The 21,666-nt window shown below is 41.2% G+C and overlaps 3 protein-coding genes across 3 annotated transcripts; 2 read left to right on the forward strand and 1 right to left on the reverse strand.

Annotated features, from left to right (window-relative positions):
• Positions 1-822: 822 nt before the first annotated feature.
• LOC118403481 (C-type mannose receptor 2-like) lies at positions 823-3,538 on the forward strand. The gene is made up of 4 exons (XM_035802203.1): positions 823-1,246; positions 1,691-1,909; positions 2,464-2,557; positions 3,025-3,538. Exons 1-4 carry the CDS (start codon positions 823-825, stop codon positions 3,215-3,217), a joined length of 930 nt encoding a protein of 309 aa, XP_035658096.1. The 3' UTR covers positions 3,218-3,538.
• A 2,461-nt stretch (positions 3,539-5,999) lies between these two features.
• Positions 6,000-12,612, reverse strand: LOC118403231 (protein canopy homolog 2-like). The gene is made up of 5 exons (XM_035801831.1): positions 12,361-12,612; positions 11,308-11,423; positions 10,141-10,338; positions 7,368-7,473; positions 6,000-6,577 (listed from the first exon to the last, which is right to left on the reverse strand). The coding sequence occupies exons 1-5, from the start codon at positions 12,449-12,451 to the stop codon at positions 6,408-6,410; spliced, it is 681 nt and encodes a 226-aa protein (XP_035657724.1). The 5' UTR covers positions 12,452-12,612; the 3' UTR covers positions 6,000-6,407.
• A 73-nt stretch (positions 12,613-12,685) lies between these two features.
• LOC118403232 (FAST kinase domain-containing protein 3, mitochondrial-like) lies at positions 12,686-20,202 on the forward strand. The gene is made up of 7 exons (XM_035801833.1): positions 12,686-12,848; positions 14,286-15,773; positions 16,588-16,687; positions 17,174-17,328; positions 17,892-17,979; positions 18,289-18,403; positions 19,320-20,202. Exons 2-7 carry the CDS (start codon positions 14,369-14,371, stop codon positions 19,416-19,418), a joined length of 1,962 nt encoding a protein of 653 aa, XP_035657726.1. The 5' UTR covers positions 12,686-12,848; positions 14,286-14,368; the 3' UTR covers positions 19,419-20,202.
• The last annotated feature ends 1,464 nt before the right edge of the window (positions 20,203-21,666 follow it).

Raw genomic sequence — 21,666 nt, forward strand, 5'->3', positions numbered from 1 at the left:
TAAACAGTCTACAAAATTTGAATCATTTCTGTACTTTGCAAAGGTCAACATAGCTGCTAAACGCACTCTGGTGACCTTTTGACCTTTCGGGGACGGCATCTAAACAATGGAAACAACACATATTCTAGACTGCCCAGGAAGCTCCAAACATGGCTAAAAACCTAGTTTTTTTCGCAAAATGAAATAGCCAGAACGCTTACCTGTAAATTATTTGCAGCTCCAAATGCCAACATTTCCCAAGAAAAACGCCTCTTACACTTACTTTCAACAAACCAGGTTGAGAATGGCATGAAAGTCCCGGGTGTGCGCAGGCGTAATGGTGACCTTTCACCACCAAGACAGTTGAACCTTGCAGGAGACGTACATTTTTGTCCTCCAAAATGCCCGAAGTTATCCACGATCGCACGACCAAGCAATGTGACCACGCCTGTACAAAACATACATATGATTCACGAACTCAAGGCAGTAAGACAAATTTTCTCTTTTTAAATATAACCTTCTTCCCAGTTGTTTTCACTTATGTTTTTTTTTTACCTCCGTGAGCGGTTGTATTGTTGCAGACGTGAGGAGTGTCACCATGGTTATGGTAAAATAGCAGACACCCCGTGGTGTTTTATCACATAATGTTGGAAGAGGCAGGACAGAGCTGGAGGGCATCGACATTCATATACACGTACATATATACATATGAATATGTTTGAGTAAGAATAAAGAGAGCAGTAGTTTAGGCTAGTCCATTTGAAGGTTGTTTTTTTCTGTCATGTATTTGCCTGCGAATGTCGGGGTTCTAATTTTCTTCTTTTTTCAGTTTGCGATGATTGCATGGCCAGGAAAACATCCTGTGGGTATGTCCTTTGTGGCATCCCTGACCAATACCGTTGTGGGCTGATCTACTCCCCCGGATACCCGACTGCATTCCCCTCCTCAGTCATCTGCTTGTGGACCATCGATGGTCCCCGTGGAAGCTACGTCACGCTTCTGCTGCTAGACGTAGATTTGCCCTGTACCAGCCGCGTGCTGCAGGTCAGGGACAGGTTCCTGACGGTAGGGTGGAACACGATCCACGGGCTGTGCCGCGGCGAGGGCGAACAGAAGCGCTATGTGTCTAGCTCCAATGACATGCAGTTGGCCATGCTGGCGACGAGTCACAACGCTGATTTTGGCGACAGTCGCGGGTTTATGGCAACGTTCAACGTCAGTACGTTCATCCCTAGCCGACAGGTGCAGAACCTACCTGATGATGCAGGTAAGCATAACAGACTCTTACAAAGTAAGTAGCGTCGTGTTGTGTCGCCTAGCGTGACGGTGGTGTTCATGGTTCAAGTCCCCTGATATGCTTCGACGTTGTGCCCTTTGGGAGTGCCTAGCTTTGGTTAGGGACGTCCCATGGATAGTAGGTTAAATGGCGGTCCCGTCTTCCACACCTATCGAAAAGAGTAGGGTCCGTCCTGGTGAGAGTGGATCAAATCAATCACTTCGGATATGCAGCTTGTATTGTTCAGTACAAACCTGGTGTGTTACGCCATAAGGAGGTTTACCCGGGGAATACAAGGTTATGGGTGATTTGTTTTTTTTTTTAAACTATCAGTTTTAGTCACATATAGAAACGAGCTTTACGAAAGCAATAAATTATGAGAGAAACATCTATAAAAACGCTGGGAAACTTTCTGTTTTGTGTCGAACATCTTAGGATTCATCTGCCCCTGCGGTTGGCGTTTGTTCCGCCGAAACTGCTACCTGACATCTCGCCATCACGTACCGGTGAACTGGGAAGAGTCAGACGCCAAGTGCCGAGAGTTTGGCGCCAACTTAACCAGCATCGCTGACCAGGCAGAGATGGAGTTTCTCCACCTGCTTTTGGTCGCCAACGTTGTCGTCAAACGCATCGCTGATCCGATGCTTTTCATTGGTATGGCATGTGCATGTGACAATTTGTTGACCAAAAGAGCCTTCCATTACTTTAAAGGCAAACAAACGTAATAAATGAAGACGGCAATACAATAAGTACACGCAAACCTTACGTCTAAAAACAGTCACTGTGCAATTGATGCGCGAAGGTGTAAAACCAACCGATGAGGCGTATTTGCTAAAAGCAAGAAATCGTACGTAGGAACTTATAACTGGTCTTCAGTTGGCTCAAGGGATTTTACTCACCGTATTTCGACCGAATATCGTGGTATTCTTTAGCTACTAGTATCTGACCCGAGTGCTGCAGACACGTCATATTTCCGTATGTGTTACGTCAGCACTGGGTCAAAGTTCGTCGGAAATCAGTACCGCCCCCCGCCCCGACTAAGAGACGGGGGGGGGGGGGTTGTGCCCGTGAGTGTGAGTTTCTTAGTTTCTTGAGTTGGAAAACAATTCCATTTTCTCTTTGTCATGTAATTTATCAAGTAAGATGAATTTATTTTCATGATAACGAAAAATCATAATCGACGAATGTTACAACATTATTACCCGAAGGACTGTACGATACCTACCATGAACGACAAACGGGCCGACACATGGACCGAAACTTCGTCTGGACCGATGGTATTCCGGTGACTTACACAGACTGGTGAGTGAGCTAAAACATGTGAAGCAATGAAATATGTTCCATCTACTTTATAGCCCAACAGGATCGTGAATAAGGATTCCAGAAAAATCGTAGCTAGGTGAAACAAAGGTAAAAGTAGTCCCATAGCCTTTATGAACCGTAGAGGTAGTGTTGCCATCCACTGTGTCTAGGGCACCGTATCGAATGGCGGAGCCCATCTCTCTTCTTCCATTACGTTTTACCTCACCAACCGAAGTCAAGGAAATAGTTTGGAACAAGGAAAGTCAAGTAAAGTGCCTTCCCTAGCGTTACATTGTCCTCAGCATGTCATGACTCGAACCCAGGACCTCTGGTGTTGGTTGATACGCTTGTACGCCACATACACGGCCCCACAATCGATAAGATACAACCCAATGTAAGCCTGAGCGCCTTTTGTACAACGTTAACACGTTGACACAGTCCTGTTTTTCCCATCACACCTTCCTCAGGTCACCCATGGATGTCAGGACCTGGTTCCCACAGCCGGACGGCGCCAAGATTAACTTCTGCGTTGCCATAGTGATGAAGAACGTCTGGGGAACTGACCAGTGGTACGACGTGGCCTGCGATGATCGAGCCACACGGTCCTTCATCTGCAAGCGGGCGGCCAGAAGAGTGACCCGTCCGGGAGACAATGGCTGAATAAATTTATCTATTGATTTATTTGAATTCATCAGAAAGAGTAACGGGGAGAGCAAATAAAAGTACGGACGTACCTTTGCAAGTTGCCCTCCAGCACATAAAAACACTACAACATCAACTGTACAATAATGGTATCCTATCAGCATATATCAACATATCAAAATATACAGTGCATGTAAAATAGCAAGGCATAACCAGGATATATATGATAACGTTATTAACGTGCCAAGAAGTTAGTGCCGCCTTGAGGCTACACACGAACTGCACCCACAAGAGGTGGTCCAAGTACAAGGAAGATCAGGCAGAAAGCGGGTGTTGAATCTATTGTAAGTGTTTAAAAGCTGTTAAATTGGTACGATGTGCTGCTCACTCTCCAACACGCCTTTCTCACGCGGCGGCCATGATAGATTAAAAAAAAAACGAGGAAAATGAGGCAAACAAAACCTATTCTTAGAATCAGCTCCCATTTAGTTTTCTCCAAAGGCTCTCAAATTTTCACAATATAAGATCAAATGATAAATATTGTAACTAGTGTTATGCACGGAAAGATTTAGAGTAGCGTACACTGATCCCGTATTACCTTAAGTGATGCAAAATAAAATAAAAACATAATAATACAGATATTTGACGGACATTCTCTTATTGGTCAATTCTCTAATTGCTATCATTGGTTGAGCTGCTAATTATGTTGAACAATCTTTTGTTTGCCACATTAGCCTCGGTTTCGATCGATCATGTCTGCCGCGTGAAAAAGGTATATCGTCTTGACGCAACTTAGTCCAGATAGGTACGAGATGGGAAACTTGCCCCTTTTCCATACTGTGTCGTGGCCTTTCTAGGCTCAGAAACAGAGCACCACTGAGTATACATAGAAACACTGCAGTGGGTATATTTGGAATTGCAGAGTCACAACACATACACACACACACACACACACACACACACACAGACACACACATACACACATACACACACACACACACACACACACACACACACACACACACACACACACACACATACACATGCAGAGAGAAAGGGGACAATGTGCAAGGAAAGATTTTTTACAAAGTCAAAGTGTATCACATAACGATTGTATGAATTTATGGCAAATAACACATTTTACTAACAACTACAAACTATTTGAACAAGTGCACTAATCTAACATCATTACTCAGTTATGCAAGTATTCTTTTGCAAGACCAAAGTGATCTATTTAACCCATATTAATGTAAAAGTGAAGAACCAATAGCACATGTCAAAGACAATCTAAGCAATATTATGGCGTTGAAAAAATAGAAATAATCTGGATAAGGCAATCTGTCTGAAATTCGTGTCTACTGCACTATATTTCTACATTTACATCATTATTTTATACTTTGAGCGGTTAAAAACGGCGCTCTAGGATTCCCTAAATAGTATAACCCACAAAAATTAGGCCTTGATCCGGCGATCAACCATTTACTCAGTCGACAATGTTCGGTAAGTTCCGGTCGCACACAGAAAGTAAACAGTAAACCACGTGACTAACTCATCGGACCGGGTCGGGGGAAGTCGGGAGAAGTCGGAGAGTGTTCGGGACATTCAAACATGGCTGATCCAAATAGCGACAATGAAGCGCCCTAAGCTGAATTAACAGCGTCCTTGCGCCCCTGTTGCATCCTAGGTTGTCATCTATCCTACAAGCGCTTCTAGGATAGAAGCGCTTTTAGGATAGACCGGCATCCAAAATGTGCTTCTATCCTAAAAGCGCTTCTGGGATATCCTTCGGAGGCCGGCAATCAGAAAACGTCAGCAATCAGCGACCGAGTAAAAATAGAAATGGCCAGCAAAAGTGTATTATGAGCCAAAAAAGTCCCCAGAAAGCCTGCTATGGAGGCTAGCTAGGGAGCCCAAACTTGCAGCAATCACTCTCCGCTTTAAGGGCTCCCTACCGCTCAAAAATCACGACCGCAGCATGTCCAGAACGTGAGATATCAAGCATGGAGGTTCCGCTGCAGTACCTTAGCAAGCCGCTAGGGGGCCTATTATCGAACTCCCCCTTCGTTCTCCGGACCCCTATCCACCCACCAAATATCAGCTGCATCCGTCGCAGTCTTCTCGAGTTATGCTGTTCACAAACAGGGGGAAAACACACAACCGGACCGAAAGTATAACCTTAGCCATTCTGGCAAAGGTAATTAGAAGACCTTGTAGGAGTAGTAATGCAGCGCCACCTATCTGTTGTCAAAGACACTGCAAAGATCATAGGGTACAAGCGTTGCTTCTTTCAAAACTTAAAACCGCCGTAGAAACAGACCACTTTTGTGTACAAGCTGCATCATAACAGACTGTATAAGGTTTGATACACTCAAACTGAATGGCCCACTTCAATTTGATTAGTGTGACATGTTTTGTACTAATAATAACTTTGTTATTAATTGCAAAGTAAAACATAATGTGCTTAAAGGGTGTTAAATAATAAACTGCAGAAGGGAGTGTTATTTTCCAATGGACCATGTACCGGTTTTATTGTTTAGTATGTTTGCGAAGATTAATCATCCAGGATACATTGAAATTGAAGAAGAAATCATCTATACTTTTGGATAATTGTCAAATTTTAATAGATGTTTCGAACAGTGCCCACCGTTCTTCATCAGTGAACATAAGAATTATTCCTGGTTCTGGAAAATGTTCAATTCAAAACGTCTATTAAAATTGAACAATTATCCAGAAGTATAGATTGATTCTTCTTCAATTTAATTGTTTTGTATACTATGTTTGGTGTGGTCAGTCAAGACAATTTTCTCTCAAAGATTGTTTTATTTCCATTCACAATAATACAGTACTACTAAAAGATATCATTAAGTATACGGCAGCAAAGAGAATAAACATTTAACTAAAAGAATGGGGTATTCAAAAATGACAAGATGTCATTTACTTTGTTGGTAATGCAGTTTATACAAATATACCCATCTTGTTGTCGGCGTTTCATATGTTTATAACACAAGTAAATACAGTGACACAAGATCTAAGATTGGAGGAGAGAAGGTATTCCAGCCATTTCTTTAGAGCAACTGTGAAATTTACAAACATATACTAAAAGACTTAAGAGTGATCAATTTTATACAATTAACATTTAGACAAAAATTCAAGACAAAACAACTTTAATGTGGAATGATTATGAATACAATAAGTGTGCCAGAGGGGGTCACAAGTCTTCGCGAGCCTCCGTTGCCTCGGGTTGGGTTCCTTCCGATTCGGTGTTTTCTGGTTCTGTACCCTCGGTCTCGGTTGTTTCAGCTTCTGTTGTTTCTGCTTCCGCTCTTTCTGCCGCTGGTTTTGTCACTTGTTTCTCAGATGCCGGTTCAGAACATAGCTCTGAAATAGAAATCACATCTTTAAAACAGATGACAAAACACATTAATTTTCAACAACAGCAAAAACTACCCCACACAGATGGTAGTGACCCTCCTCTTCCCTTTGAATCATCCCCTTATCAATCACAGCCACATGTCTCACCCTCAAATAAGGGACCATTCACTGGGAATGGCTATAACCAGTTGTCCATGGACTATGCCACACTACTTTTAGGAAAGGGGTGTCAGACTGTTATGCTGAAGTTCCTGAAAATACTGCTAGGTTGCCGGGCCCAAAACACAATGTTTCTTCATAACTCCAATAGCTATCAGGGCTCGAAATACCACCTGCATATGCAGGTTAGTGCAGGTAAAATTGGAGCTGTGCAGGTATTTCTGGTGTCTAGCTGCACCTGACCTGCACTGGTCCATGTACTTGACATAAATGTCAGACGATGTAAGTGTATGTGGATTGTTATTAGCTGCAGTGACTGTTATCGCATTTAAATTACGAAAGAAATATAGCAAATGGTTCCTGAACAATTCTAGTATGATCCATACTTCCTAAATTCAGAGTGGGGCAGGTAGAATTTGTCTGGTGCAGGTCATTTTCAACGTTACCTGCACAAGTGTAGGTATACAGAAAGGGTATTTCGAGCTCTGGCTATACTCACATATCAAGATTAACAGAAATTCACCAAAAAGATCATGGGTTATAACTGCAAAACACACCTACACAACCAAAAACAGTACCTTCATTGAAGGTGAAACTTCTTCAAAGAGGTTACAAATAAAGGGAGGGAATTTTCTACCTGCTGTTTCCATGCAGAGACTGTTCTGTAGCTCATGTAGCTTTGGTCCTTCTTTGGAGAACAGCTTCACCATGTCATCCTCAAAGTCTTCAATAATGGACTCACACTGAAGAAGAAAGGTACTGTTAAAGTTATACTTTTCTGATTCAGTATTCAACATGTGATGTGGCATTTGTTCAAAAGGGACATACCAGAAAAGGGAACATATTTTATCTGCATCACATCAGGTTCTACTGTAGTCTCATGGGCTTCCATTGAATACTTTGAATGCAATTCATAATGGATTGAGTCATTGCAATTGGCGTGTTCAAGGGCACCTCAAACTGAGTCAAAGGATAACGAATATGTCAAACATAGTGTTTTATTATACTTATGTATGGCATAACCACCCCTTGTATATTGATATTATTGAAAGACCCGAAGACAAGGCAAATGCCCTCAACAACTTTTTCATACAACAGACTGACCTAAATGACAGGAACGACTCCCCTCCCACCTTCCAACCAACGACAATCCCTGAAACAACACTAAGCAATCTTCAACTGACTGTAGACGAAGTGCGACAGCAACTGAAAACGCTAAAGGTGGGCAAGTCCTGCGGTCCAGACAACATCACTCCAAACCTTCTCCGACAGGTAGCTGACACCATATGTGCACCCCTCACCCGGCTATTCAACACATCACTCAGCCTTGGTCAAGTTCCTTCTGGTTGGAAAGAGGCCAATGTAACCCCCATCCACAAATCCGGCAGTCGTCATCTCACCAACAACTACAGGCCGATTTCCCTGCTCAACACCGTTCCGAAAGTGCTAGAGTCACTAGTCAACAAACATCTAATTAAACAAATCAATCCAGTATTGTCCCACCACCAGAGCGGATTCAGAGCCCACGACAACACCACACTCCAACTAGCCCGGCTCGTAGAGGAATGGACCCGAGCTATGGACAGAGGGGAAGTTGTTGGTTGCGTGTTTCTGGACCTGCGTAAAGCATTCGATAAAGTGTGGCACCAAGGGCTCTTGACCAAAATCCGAGCACATGGACTACGTGGATCCATGCTGAACTGGTTCCACAGCTACTTATCGAACAGACGTCAAAGAGTAGTCATCCAGGGCGGAACATCCGAATGGAAATCTCCTCTCGCGGGTGTCCCACAAGGTTCCGTACTAGGTCCCACCCTCTTCATCCTCTACATCAACGATCTACCCACCTGCTGCACACAGTCTGACGCAAACCTGTTCGCCGATGACACATCACTCTCAACCAGCAACCGATCCGTCCAACATGTAGTCAACTCACTCAACACGGACCTACGGTCCGTATCCAACTGGCTAACAAACTGGAAGCTAGAAGCCAATGAGGACAAATGCAAGGTGATGTTCATCACAACCCGCACTCTCCCTAGACCCCCTGCTCCAGTCATACTAGGCGGTAGTACACTACAAGTTGTTACTAGCTACAAGCATCTTGGTGTCACCCTGACAAACACACTTTCCTGGTCTAAACACATTGAAACAACCTCCACTAAGTCAAGAAGATCTGCTGGCCTACTGTGTGCACTGAGAAAGAAGGTACCAAAGGATATCCTGCTCAGACTGTACAAAACCATCACCAGACCTGGTCTGGAGTACGCCGACGTCGTTTGGGCTGGACTCACCAAGCGCGACGAAACAAAACTGGAATCAATTCAATACCAAACTGCCAAACTGATCAGCGGACAACATGGACTCCCGTACCCGTCATACCAATCTCTGTACACCCAGCTATCCCTTCCATCACTGCAGTTCCGACGACAATTCCACACCGCTGTCACCCTGTACAAGCTCCTCAAAGGTCACTGCCCTCCACACCTTCAAACCCTGATACCCAGAACCCGTGCGTCTGCTACTGAGTCACGTTACTCCCTCAGGAACAGCGACCACCTGACATCTGAACTCACTAAGTCCACCAGAGGCCAGAAAACATTCATCTACAGAGCAACAGCACTCTGGAACACTCTCCCTACTGCTACTCGCACAGCCACCTCCACTGCTTCTTTCAAAAGAAAACTGTGGGAATACCTAGGCAACCCTTACGCATGGTAAATTAGTCATACACGTGTATATACAGACCCTGACCTCTCATTGCAAATATTGTTGTCGATGATATGATGTTATATGCTCCATTTTAGATGATATGTAAGTTATCCTACACCATGTATATACAAATGTTCTTTCTTTTTTAATTTGTATTGTTTATGTGTTTGTCAGCAGGGCTAGCCCTTTGTAATAGCCATAGGCTAGTTGGGCAGCCCTGGCTGTGTGTACGGTGCAGCCAAACCAATAAATAAAAAATAAATAACCACCCCTCAGCAAAACAAATCAGCTTTAGAAGCTGAACCTAGGAAGAAATGAAAACCACTGTCCAGAACCTACAAATCTGGGAGTAAGTTTGTTTTCATTCAAAATGGACTAGCCAGTATCTGTTCCTCCATCCTTTGACGGAATTTTGATGCTGGGGACAGAGAAAAATTCTACTCATGGGCAATGCATTCCGTCCTCTGTGTCAGACAAAATTAGTATGTAAACTAAAGACATTGATTAAACCAAGCTAGGTCTACGTGCAAAACTTGCCCCCCAAAATAGAAGAAATTTTTTTTCAGAGGATCTAGGTTTCAAAATTTTCCTGGGGGAGCATGCCCTGGACCCCTAGGATTGTTGCACCTTTGACAGGATTTCCAATCAAAATCCAGAGGACGGAAAAAACTGGCTAGAACACCGAAATGGACACTTACTGCAAACCTGAGTGCCTTGCTGATATCCTGGTTCATAGAGATGTTGGAGAGGGAGAGAGTTTCTCCATTTCTGGAGCTGGTCCTGACATAGCTCTTCTTCTGGGTGTCTGGGTCTGTGCTCTGTGCATACTGGTTCATCTTCTCACAAACTGTCTCAACAAGCTCGGTTAGGTAAACCTCCGATCGGGCATATGGGATCTGGAAAAGTCATACATATGTTGTGTTGGTCATTTCATCTGAAGTTTTGCATAGACTATAAATGTGCTATGATTATGGTTTAAATGCAAATTTGTGTACACTGTACTGTTAATACATTTAAGTTTGTAGTGATTTAATTTACTTAAATATCACTAGTAGATATACATATACTACAGAATGTATATTGTGTCATTTGATGTCATTGCGAGTTGAAAATTTTAACTTTTTGGCATATCAATCCATGTGTATCATTATGGTGCTTTTAGCTATGGCAAATCAATTAAGGTGCATTCTTGTGATAGTCATCATTTTATGTCATACCTGGTCTGCGATAATGTTCGATACAAATGTTCTGGACCGGTCTGTATTTTATGGTATCCAATGGCCTTCTACTTGCATTCCATAGGCTTCCATAGAATAATTGAAACACGCTTTGCATGCAACATGTGTGCCACCGCCATTGAAAATTTGAACATTGGAATTGGTGTTCTGACACCAAAGTTCTCAGATTATAAACTTGCATTTCACTTTGCAGTACATGTGCTTTCTCTGGGTCGTACAAGATACAGTCAAACCTGTATTAGGGGCCACCTCTACAGAGGGGCCACCTGTCCATAGTGGCCACTTTATGTCGGTCCCTTGGGTATTTTATCTACAAGTTGCCACCTCTATACAGAGGCCACCTGTCTATAGTAGCCACATTTGTCCGGTCCCTTGAGTGGCCACTATACTAGTAGACAGGTTTGACTGTACATATACAACATGACACAAGAATACAATACAAGATGTTTTGAAATCGAATCAACCGCACCTACTGTAGCCTCAGATAGCCATCCAGGCTTTGCATGATCCTACTGTTGGACTGGTTACCCGGACCTTGGGTGATACGGAATACACCGTGTTGCATTCTCGATTTATGTATTCACTTAAAGGTATTCAATAAACAAATAAAACAAAACCAAAACTGACCTCCCATGTTTTCTGGTTGCCTTTTGGATCCACCCTGAAACTCCCGACCTGGATGGTTTTCCTGGGGTCGATCTGTCTGATAGCATAGTCTATCTCATCTACTAGGACATGGCAAGCTGCATATGGGGAAAATAACACATTTATATTACTCAAACATATGAAAAGTTTTGCAAGTTTCTTGTTTTACTTCTGAAAGCATTTCCTACTAAGGTTTATCTTTTTAAATCTCTATGCTGTCTTTCTCAAAGTACTAGTTAGTAAGTAGTATCGATGAGACATCCTGCATTTGGGCCAATGGTATACTTTCTGCTATGTGTGTTGGGCAAATCTCTGGGTCCCTTCATTTTCTGCAACATTTCAGTTACCTTACTGGAACCTTTCACTGAGATTAGAACGCATGTGCGGCAACAGGAGTTCTAGGTAATTTGTCGAAGGTAAAGTCCCCGTAAAAGATTATCAAGACCAATCTGGACAATGCTATTCAAATCAAAACACCGGGACTTTACTTTGAGTGAAAGTTTGACACGTTTAGAATTCCTGTCGCCGCACATGCGTTCTGATCTCTGTGAGAGGGATCATTGTAGAAATGTGGACATGCACCACTACAACTACAAGCAACCAAGCACACCAACTGATTACAATACCACCCTTTTTATTCGGGGTAAATGAAAGCTGCATCTTTTCACAATTCGGACAAAATATTGGGAAAAGTGTGCATCCAAAGATTTGAGTGACATCTGCTGTCATCTGACCTGTATGTCTGACTAATAAGCCCATTTTTTTTTTTACCTATACGAATGTACAATATGTTTTGTTTACACCAAGAGGGTCTAAATAATGTGTCAAAAAATCTGCTAGCGCTAGCCTTGTACATATATGTAGTTGCAAAGCTTGTTTTATCACGTTCAAAAACATCAGAAATACCAAATATTTCTTAGAAAATGCTAAAACTTAGAAAGTGGTTATATATGGACGTTTTGTTACCAAGAATAATTCCTTTAAAACATGTTGTATCTTGTAGCCAATGAGCGTTTGACATGTGGTTATACTTACCTCCACAGTATAACTCTGCGTCTCTCTTCGCCGAACAAAACACCCAAAATAGCGCTAAAACCGTCAAAACCTCGCCAAAGTTCATCAACATTCTGCTACCGAACTTTTCACTGACAGATTCTGACCAAAAAAATGCAAGAGAAACGCTTATTTTCAACCCGAAAAGATTGTAAATTGCGAAGTACTTCTGTTTTCCGCATTAATTTTTTAGCCCGGCGTTTCTCAGGTCACCGGATGTAATGATTGTTTCCGGGTTAACATAATCATTTTTTTTATGACATAAAAATTATGATAACGTTAAACAAAGACTGCTATGTGTTTACAAAAAATATTGTCATGTATGACGAATTGAGCTAAAAGAAACAAAGCGTATGTCCCAAAAATATGTGAAGAAATTTTGAGTTGAAGGGTCAAAGGTCTCCGGGTCAACTCCCACCATGTTATGAAAAAAGTTACGAAACGATAATTTTGTGACGCCACAAATTCAGGTACGTACGCGTTAAGTTCTTGCTTTCCTGCTGTCCTTGTAGGTACACTTGAAGTGTTTGATTCTTAATGGTTTTCATAATTTTTAGATTGTTCGTAAGTGTGTGCTTTGCTTCAAAATTTATGGAAAATTTATCACGGAAAGGGATATGGGGTGGGGGGCTAAGATGAAAAACAAGCAAACAAGTAGCATGTAGATTGCTGAAATTCTGTTATTAAAAGTAGATTTATTTCATGCTGCATAGTTGTGCTACAAGCTAGGCCCTCTCAGTTAGTTTTCACGAATTGTCTTTTTTAACAACAACATGATTATGTATGTTAGGAAACGTTATACAACATAGGAAACATTTGATATCAGTTGATAATAACTTGATATCACAACTAATTATATGTTATCAGTGTAGCAAGTATACAAAAGTAACGAGTTCAGCACTGGTGTTCCAGTGCTGAATCAATGGGTCGAATCGGCCTCAGCACTGGTTTTCCAGTGCTGAAGAAACGTCAGCACTGGTTTTCCAGTGCTGAACGGCCTTGTTCGAGTGCTGAAGCTCCCTCAGCACTGGAATCCCAGTGCTGAACCCAATGCGAGCACTGGATTTCCAGTGCTGAACTTCTCCGAGCACTGGTTTTCCAGTGCTGAACTGCCGTCAGCACTCGGGTACCAGTGCTGAACTCACGGCAGAGGTCATTCAGCACTGGTTACCGCCGTCAGCACTGGAACCGAGTGCTGATATACAAAAGTAACGGGTTCAGCACTGGATTTACCAGTGCTCGGGAACTTTTCAGCACTGGAAGACCAGTGCTGTAAAAACTTCAGCTCTGGGCTTCCAGTGCTGACGTTTATAAGTTACAGGTGGACGACACATTTTGCTTGTGCGGCAAAGAAGCATCATTTAAAAACGTTGTATAATACAGTTGTCCATTTATATTTTGTTACAGAATGTAAGTTCTTTTCACCAACTTTATACATTCTATACTCGGTTTCCAGTGCAGAATATTTGTCAGCACTGGATTTCCAGAGCTGAAATTTCCTCAGCAATGGAAATCCAGTGCTGATTGTAGTCTCAGCACTCGGTTTCCAGTGCTGACAGGAGGGCTTCGAGTGCTGAAGCTGCCTCAGCACTGGATTTCCAGTGCTGACGCCAGCTCAGCACTGGACTTCCAGTGCTGATGACCACTTCAGCACTGGTGTTCCAGTGCTGACAGAGGAGACAGTTACTTTTGTATATTTGCATCAGTGTAAACGTTGCATATACAAAAATGTACCTCAGGCTTATGTTATGCAATAAACTTATTTTTTTATGATTAGCGATTATATAATGACATTATGTAAAACCAGTAATGCATAGTTTTTACCTAAAAACTTAGTAAAACTTGACTTAATAATGCATTACGCACATTCATGTATCCATTTTTTCTTCTTCAATACCACTACTTAGAACCCGGCTGAGTATCAAAGAGGGGAAATCATCAGATCTTCTAGAGACTTTCCAAGTTTGCCAAACACACAAAACATACAACTATGGCATCCAGGCTGCTCACTTGTGTAACTTGTGGCACCAGACTTTCACGCAACTCTTCCAAAACATTACAACACCTTTGCCAGGCCTCTGGTGCGGTCACAAAGAATTGTGCAAAGTTTACAAGAGATGCCACTGTCCTGGACGCCACAACAATGCGATTACCGTCGGCTGCTTTAAGCACGGGAGGCAAAAAATCAAGCAAAATCATCGTCGTCCTACTACCAGACAAAAGAGTCACAGAAGAAAAAGTTGCCAAACTCGAGGGAGACAGACTGTACTTAAGGCACAAGTTTGAAAGCTGTATTACTACCAAACAAGTTCAAAAACTGCTACAGAATGCAGACTTAAAAAATGGTCTGTCGCTAGAGGCTACAGTCATTGCGCTGTACACGGTCGCTAAGCTTGAGACGCAAAAGAGTTCCGAAGATAGGACTTCGCTCAGCGAAGACTTTTTCAAAGGTCTCTGTAGGAAGATAGTCAACAATACAGGACACTTGTCTACACCTTCTCTTATACTTTCACTAGAAAGTGCCAACATGTTTGGTATGGCTTCAACAGACTATCTACAGAGTGCACTCATATCAGAGTGTGCTTTGAGAGTTACGAGAGGAGAGTTTGATATTTCAGAACTTTTCGAGGTAGGCAAGTTCCTTGGACGCATTCAACAAGACCATCCTATTCTTGCAGAAATTGCTGAAGACATAACAGAGAAGTGGGAAGAAGTGGACGAAAGAAACCTTGCAGGATTGTACGGCTTTCTCGAAGCCTTACCACGCATGCCAAACACTTTGAGAAGTAAGGTACTACAAAAGACAATGTCTGTGACACCTCGGTTATCACCCCACGACTTAAGCACAGTTGCTAGGTCTCTTACACAACTCCAGGGAAACACAAACTCTCTCTCTATCTTCCTCCGCCTTGCAAGATTCGCGTACAAGTACGTGCCACGATACACAGACGAGGAACTCTGCGACGTTCTTCACGCGTACATCCATTTCGGTCACCACGACTGGTCTCTAACGAAGGCGTTTGAACAGTTTGTTCCAAACAGAGTATTTACCATGAACCCTTCGGCAGTCACCAAAGTTATGGAATATCTCTCCGCCAAACGAGTTCTCTCCAAGCCGATCTTTGATGCCGTCGCTGAAAGCTTCGTCTACAACGCAGAGGGATTCTCGCCAGAGCAAATCGCCAGCCAGATCGTACCGTACGGACAGTTGAACTATCTCCCGCCAAACGCCTACAGGTTTTTGGAGAAAGTTGAGCAGTTGTTGATGGCACGTTATCACCTGTTTCCCCTAGAGATGATGGTGAACATGCTGTTCTCATTTGCCTGTGTGGGGAGGATCCCGTTGAACTTTGTGAACAGGGTATGCAGTCCTTATGCTGAGTTGCAGCTAGAAGGTAAATATACTTGGGGATTTAGGTAGTGTGTAATGGTCCAATCCTTGCCCTTGTAGGACTTAGTGCTCCAGTAGACGAGAGGGTGGAGAAGGAATGCACACCCCTCTTTCAACTTAAAAAGTCACATGCAGGCCAGGCAGACTGGTCACCTACTAGTAACCCACCCTGTCTGCCTACCATTGTTTTCTGAGACAGAAGGATGCCAACAAATGGTCCACCGTGCTATCTTTCGCAACCACCAAATTACGCAAGGACAATTATATTATGCTAATTTCCAACTTGCATTGTGGCACTTTGCTTGCAATCCATGCTGTAAAGTGAGTGCATATACATGTATGTGCAAAGGGGAGTTTTCCTTGAAACAATTCAGCTTCTTGGCATGGCTAGTAGTTTGGCTTGGGACTGCCCCCAAATCGATGGTGTGTATGCTAACAGACAAATTGGATACAACACCGTTCTTACCTGTAGAACACTGTCTGATAAAATATGAAAAATGTTGGTGTGACCCTCGAAACTGACCCAAAAATCTTCTCACAATGAAAGGACCAATACCCCCCTTCCATACCAAGTAAATTGTTACTTCAGTACCTCAATCCTTTGCTGTTGCGATAGAATTTTAAGATCCTTGCAAAAATCTGGTCCACTATTTTTATATGTGTTTTACTTTCAGATTAGTCCAACAAGAAAAACAGTTTTGTACCCACCCACCCCTTGTCAAAACCCATCTTAATAACAATCATTGAAAGCCCAATGTGCAAGATGCTGAATCTGCATTGGTGTTAATATATGTGTTGTTGTATTTCTCACATCACAGGAGATTCTGGGAGGATAGACAAGGAGATCCACAAGAAGTTAACACAACTCATGCTGGCAGTGGAGTTAGAATGTCCACAGTTTAAGCCACAGAAACTCATGTATGTTTCCTTTTTTTATTCTCATTATTACTCAGACACATAAGGCCATGTTGATTTGATCATAATTATGGATAACATCCTCTGGGGACCCCAAAAGTATGACTAAATCAAGCAATGAAAGAAAATTTGTCCCCCCCCCCCAAAAAAAGTTGTCTCTACTATTAAATCTAATTGGTCATTAAGGTTACATGAATGACGTAAGTTTTAACATACAGCATATCTTATACCAAGCAAGACATTCTTCATTTTTGGTCTGTTATATCTTCTTCTTTAACTTTGGAACTTCAAGAATTTGGTATTCTAGATTTAAGCACTGCCGTCAATTTTCTGATTATGTTCTTTTGTATTGTACATGTATCTTGGCTCATTTTGTAGCTGATTTGTGAGATCTACAGCCAAAAATGCACAAAATTAAATCCCCATAATTATAAAGGTATTTACAGTATGTCTTTGAATATTACAACTGTCAACCCTTTTACTCTACAGGAAAAAGTTTAACCAGCCTTTGGACCCCCAGCTGCCAGCCCCCAGGTTCTTTGACCACCCCACCATGTACATACTACAGCAGTCACTCAGTAATGTGCTGGGAGGAAGGCAGTATCTGGTGCACAACGTGATGCTACCTTCTGGCTACATTGCTGGTGAGACATTCAGCCAATTTGAATTTCTATGAAAAGAGACAGTGTTGCTAGACTCATAGTAGTTATCTGCTTGACCTAAAAGCTAAAAGTAAAAACTTAAAGTGTTTCCTCTAAAAGATTATGAATTATAAACATTTATTCAGGAAAATATTCAATGAATTGATTTTTTTACTCTTGTATATTGTATGATTCATTGTTTCATTCATGCATTTTGTATGCATGCTACTAACTTCACAGCTCTAACTTCATAGCACTAGCTTCATACTATGAAGTTAGTGGTATGCATACAAAATGTAATCCAGTGGTTAACTCTGGAACAAGAAGCCGTATGTTCGTATCCTGGTTGTGATCAACTGAAAAGGTTGCAACATGGTGTTAAGCCATGGTCATCTAGTTCATTATGCTTATTTAAGAGCTTTCTCCTGCACAATGAACCATGCATTGCATCTGTCATCTCTGTCTCAAACAGTGACAGTGGAAGATATAGCTCTTCACTTCAGCTAGTGAGCTTTACTGGTTTGAGATCACTTTAAGTTCATTTTTGACATTCCTATTTTTTTCAGATTTTGAAGTGAAGCTAGACAAGGAGGGGCATGTTCTGCCATACAGCAATGGATATGTGAAGGAGAATGACGAATCTGTTGAAAGAAGGTACAAACTAAATTCCAGTGTAGTTCTTCCTCTCTCTCCCTCCCTCTCTCTCTTTCTTTCTTTTCCACTTGAGAAGCCCAAAGCTCTGCTCACTTATCCTTGAGTCGACTTGAAACTGTGTGTGTAAATTAGACCACACACAATGTGTTAATTTTCTACATGTGTGTGTGTATTGCTATGTATGATGTATAGATATGAAGTAGCATGAGATGTCATTTTTCAACATTGCTGTATACGTAAATGTTAACATCCTATTTTATTGCTCTCTTTACAATTGACATAAATGATATTTTATGATTCTTTTTCCAGAATTGTGATATGTGCCCTTTTCCCTCACAACTACTGTACGGACACCCAGCACCTGCTGGGCAGACAGGTGATGAAGATGCGGCACCTGAAGCTGCTGGGTTATCAGGTGGTACAGGTGGGTGCACAGCTGGCTAACATGTGTTGATAGTCACAGGGGTTTTGTTTCGTGGTAGGAGGTTTGTGCCATACGGTGCCATAAGGTGTCACCGGCCTTAAAGGCATAAGACGGAGCTTTTTGCGCCCAAATTTGAAATATTCTAGAACTGAGAAATCTCATATTTACTACCACTTTTTGACACTTTTGTGTCATTATTTCAGGCTTGCAACGTAAAGGATTAGCCTACAAAACATTCTGCTCTAGGCTCGCTGTAACCTGTTGACCTCCCTAGTTAGACCCTCCTGTTTGTAAGCAACAGCATGCTTGTCACCAGTAGGTCCCCCGGTCGTAGCATCTCTCCGTGAATATTGGTATGCAATGCTATAGGGTTGATTGAACTAACAATGTAAAGAAAAAATAGGAAAAGCTACTTTTTGTTTTGTTCAAATTTAATACTCCGTAGTATGCCTTTAACAACTTATGTGGCTGTCGTTAATAAGGCATTTTTCAAACTAATAATCAGGTAGGTTTGACTGAAAAATGCGAGCAGCTTATTTACTTTTTAGCCCTAATATCACTACTTAGCACATTTCAATGAGAACAAATTTATAACGTTATATGCATGTACATTCTAGATATAGAAGGTGGCAGTCAGGTATGCTTAGTAAAGTTCAGCACAGTGCCTCTCAAATAGAATCATAAGGGTGAATGTATGTCATAACTGGAGTTGCTTCCAAAATAGTACCAAATTTTTTTCACCCATTTTGCATTACGTGTAGCTTGTATGCAATCTCCCATACGATTCTTTATCATGATTGTGGATATCCTACCTAGTAAGAAATTGTTAAAGATACAACAATGATTTGATTGTTGGCTTAAAAGTCTTGGTATTCTAAGAGTGTGGTAGAATTTAACATTGTTTCTTATTTTGCAGGTGCCGTACTTCGAGTTTGGTGCCTTGAAAACTGACCAGGCCAGAGCAAAGTACATTCACCAGAAACTCTTCCCAACAACCTACAAATTCAGCTGGTAGTGGCCTGCAGTTTGGCAATGAAATGATAGGGGGCATAAGTGTACTGTGTGCACTGGAGTTTCCATCCATCCCTGAGTGTGACTCAAAACAAGATCCTACAAGGTTTGAAAGATATATCCAATACAGATCGCTTTCCTATATCACTAGCAATATTTTTGCTGGCAGTAGCTTTTTATATCCATCCTATAAACAAAACCCATACATAGATTGAAATGAATAATTTTCAACAAATGTGTATAAAGAATTGATAGGGTTTCACCAAAATGGTTGCAGTTATTTGATCACATGCTAGATGACATTATGTAAGAAGAAAATGCAAGATGGTGTTGTGCAAGAGGAAAAATGCTAGACAGTGTTGTGTAACAATAGGTAAGAAGAAAAGTGCAGAGGCAAGTTATTAAAATCACAAAGGTAATGTTGGAATTGGACATGGATTAAAAGCGAATGTGACTTAAGTCTAGAGCAAGAGCAGAAAGGACTGAATACTTAACCTTATTCATATTTTGTCATTCAAAATATTTATTTCAACCAAGCTATTGGCCAGTTATACATCATGTTAAATATTTCAGGAGAGTTAACAAGCATTCCCTAATATATGGTGCAATATAATATGGACTAGTCACATTAAGTTGCAAAACAGTTCAAAGCTGCCTTGTGTTCATAGATCAAATGTGCCTAATTTTGATATATTGCGCAGAAAAATTGATTTCTTGAATGTGTGTACTACATTTTGTAGTATATGAAAAATGAAATGAATAAAAGGATTCAAAGATTGTCAGCAAAATCTTGTTGACTCTGGCTCATTATTGTTAGCCTGTGTACCATCCGGGTAAGGAACAATTCGCGCCCTCGTCCAAGATTTCCAAATATTCCAGGTGTTAGACATGTCAAAGTTCTCAGGCGGAATAGCAGAAAAGCGACAGAAAGGTTATTAAGTGTATAAAACGTAGGAGTGAACTGCCTTTGTAAGTACCCATGTTAAAGGGGCATTCCACTCCAGAAGGGAGTCTTGTTTTCCAATAGATAATGTGTCAATGAATACATATTCAGCCGAATTTTGTGGAATTCACCTTGGGATGAATTACGTGATGTGTACAATAATGACACTAACTAAACCCATGCAGACCCTACCCATGCATTCCCTATACGCATAGACACTGTGTTTATCGTACATATTTTCGGAATAAATTAGGTACGCTAAGCACACCGAGAAGGCAAATTGCTCATAAGATAGCAAAGAATACAAGAACAAGACGAGATTTCTTAGCGAACCTGAAATTAGTTTTGTAACCTTACCTAAAAGTTTTGCATTGTATTCAGCCATAGGATTAATTCAATTAGAGGGTGCTTGGGGAGTTTAGTAGAAGACTGAATACTTTTGAGGCATGTGGAGTAACTGGGTACTTTATCGTATAATGTGAAGTAGTATGCAGTTATCACTTCCTAAAATTAATATCTATTGGAAAATCACACTCCCGTGTGGAGTGGAATGCCCCTTTAATAACAAACCCGCACAAGAAGTCTTTTTGCAACAACTTTATTTTCAACCATCTCAATGCCACACTCTTAATTACATGTATGTTTAATGAACAGTCAAAAGTTAACTTGAATAGATGAAAGACATGAACTGCAACAAATAAGTTCAATACTAGATTGACAACAAGCAAAACCACTTGCATATAGTCACAAACTCAATCACAACAAGCTATACTTGGATAGGAAAAGGATGGGATAGGGCAAGACGCAACGGCAAAGTTTCATTTTCATAAGTTGGGAAATTGGAAAGTCCGGTTTTCCCCTTTATCACATCCCAATCTAGAACAGTCTAGTACAGTAGAAATTTGACTTTTTAATAAAGAGATGTTGATACTTCAAATGAAGGTTGTTAATACTGGTAAAAGTGCCACACCAAAGTGGTCTAAATAGCTGGAAGCCAGGAAATGACAAAACAAGTAATGGCACCCCTTTTCAATATTAATAATTATAATCCTTTGCAAATACCACAAAAAGAAAAAGAATTATGAAAAAATGGTTACAGTAGATTTGTATACACCCGTAGATCAAGAACTGTTCCTTCACATATTCCTATAATTTATATAATTTTAGATCACTAAAGATAATGATAATAATGAAATATATTATTCATTTATTGTACCAAAACCAGATTCTCTATCTCAAATATATACAAATATATTCAGAACTAATTTGATGTAGCACTATGGATATAACGCACATGTTTCAAAATCAT

The sequence above is a fragment of the Branchiostoma floridae genome, chromosome 16, assembly GCF_000003815.2.
Source record: "Branchiostoma floridae strain S238N-H82 chromosome 16, Bfl_VNyyK, whole genome shotgun sequence".
Lineage (NCBI taxonomy): Eukaryota > Metazoa > Chordata > Leptocardii > Amphioxiformes > Branchiostomatidae > Branchiostoma > Branchiostoma floridae.

Excerpts from the sequence above, each read along its gene's own strand:
- LOC118403481 (XM_035802203.1), top strand. The coding sequence starts at position 823 with ATGGCCAGGAAAACATCCTGTGGGTATGTCCTTTGTGGCATCCCTGAC. Across the intron at positions 1,910-2,463 it reads TGATCCGATGCTTTTCATTG|GACTGTACGATACCTACCAT; the intron begins GTATGGCATGTG and ends TATTACCCGAAG. Across the intron at positions 2,558-3,024 it reads CCGGTGACTTACACAGACTG|GTCACCCATGGATGTCAGGA; the intron begins GTGAGTGAGCTA and ends CACCTTCCTCAG.
- LOC118403231 (XM_035801831.1), bottom strand. The coding sequence starts at position 12,451 with ATGTTGATGAACTTTGGCGAGGTTTTGACGGTTTTAGCGCTATTTTGG. Across the intron at positions 10,339-11,307 it reads GCAACCAGAAAACATGGGAG|ATCCCATATGCCCGATCGGA; the intron begins GTCAGTTTTGGT and ends TGACTTTTCCAG. Across the intron at positions 7,474-10,140 it reads GCAAGGCACTCAGGTTTGCA|TGTGAGTCCATTATTGAAGA; the intron begins GTAAGTGTCCAT and ends TTTCTTCTTCAG.
- LOC118403232 (XM_035801833.1), top strand. The coding sequence starts at position 14,369 with ATGGCATCCAGGCTGCTCACTTGTGTAACTTGTGGCACCAGACTTTCA. Across the intron at positions 17,980-18,288 it reads GACGAATCTGTTGAAAGAAG|AATTGTGATATGTGCCCTTT; the intron begins GTACAAACTAAA and ends TTCTTTTTCCAG. Across the intron at positions 18,404-19,319 it reads TGGGTTATCAGGTGGTACAG|GTGCCGTACTTCGAGTTTGG; the intron begins GTGGGTGCACAG and ends CTTATTTTGCAG.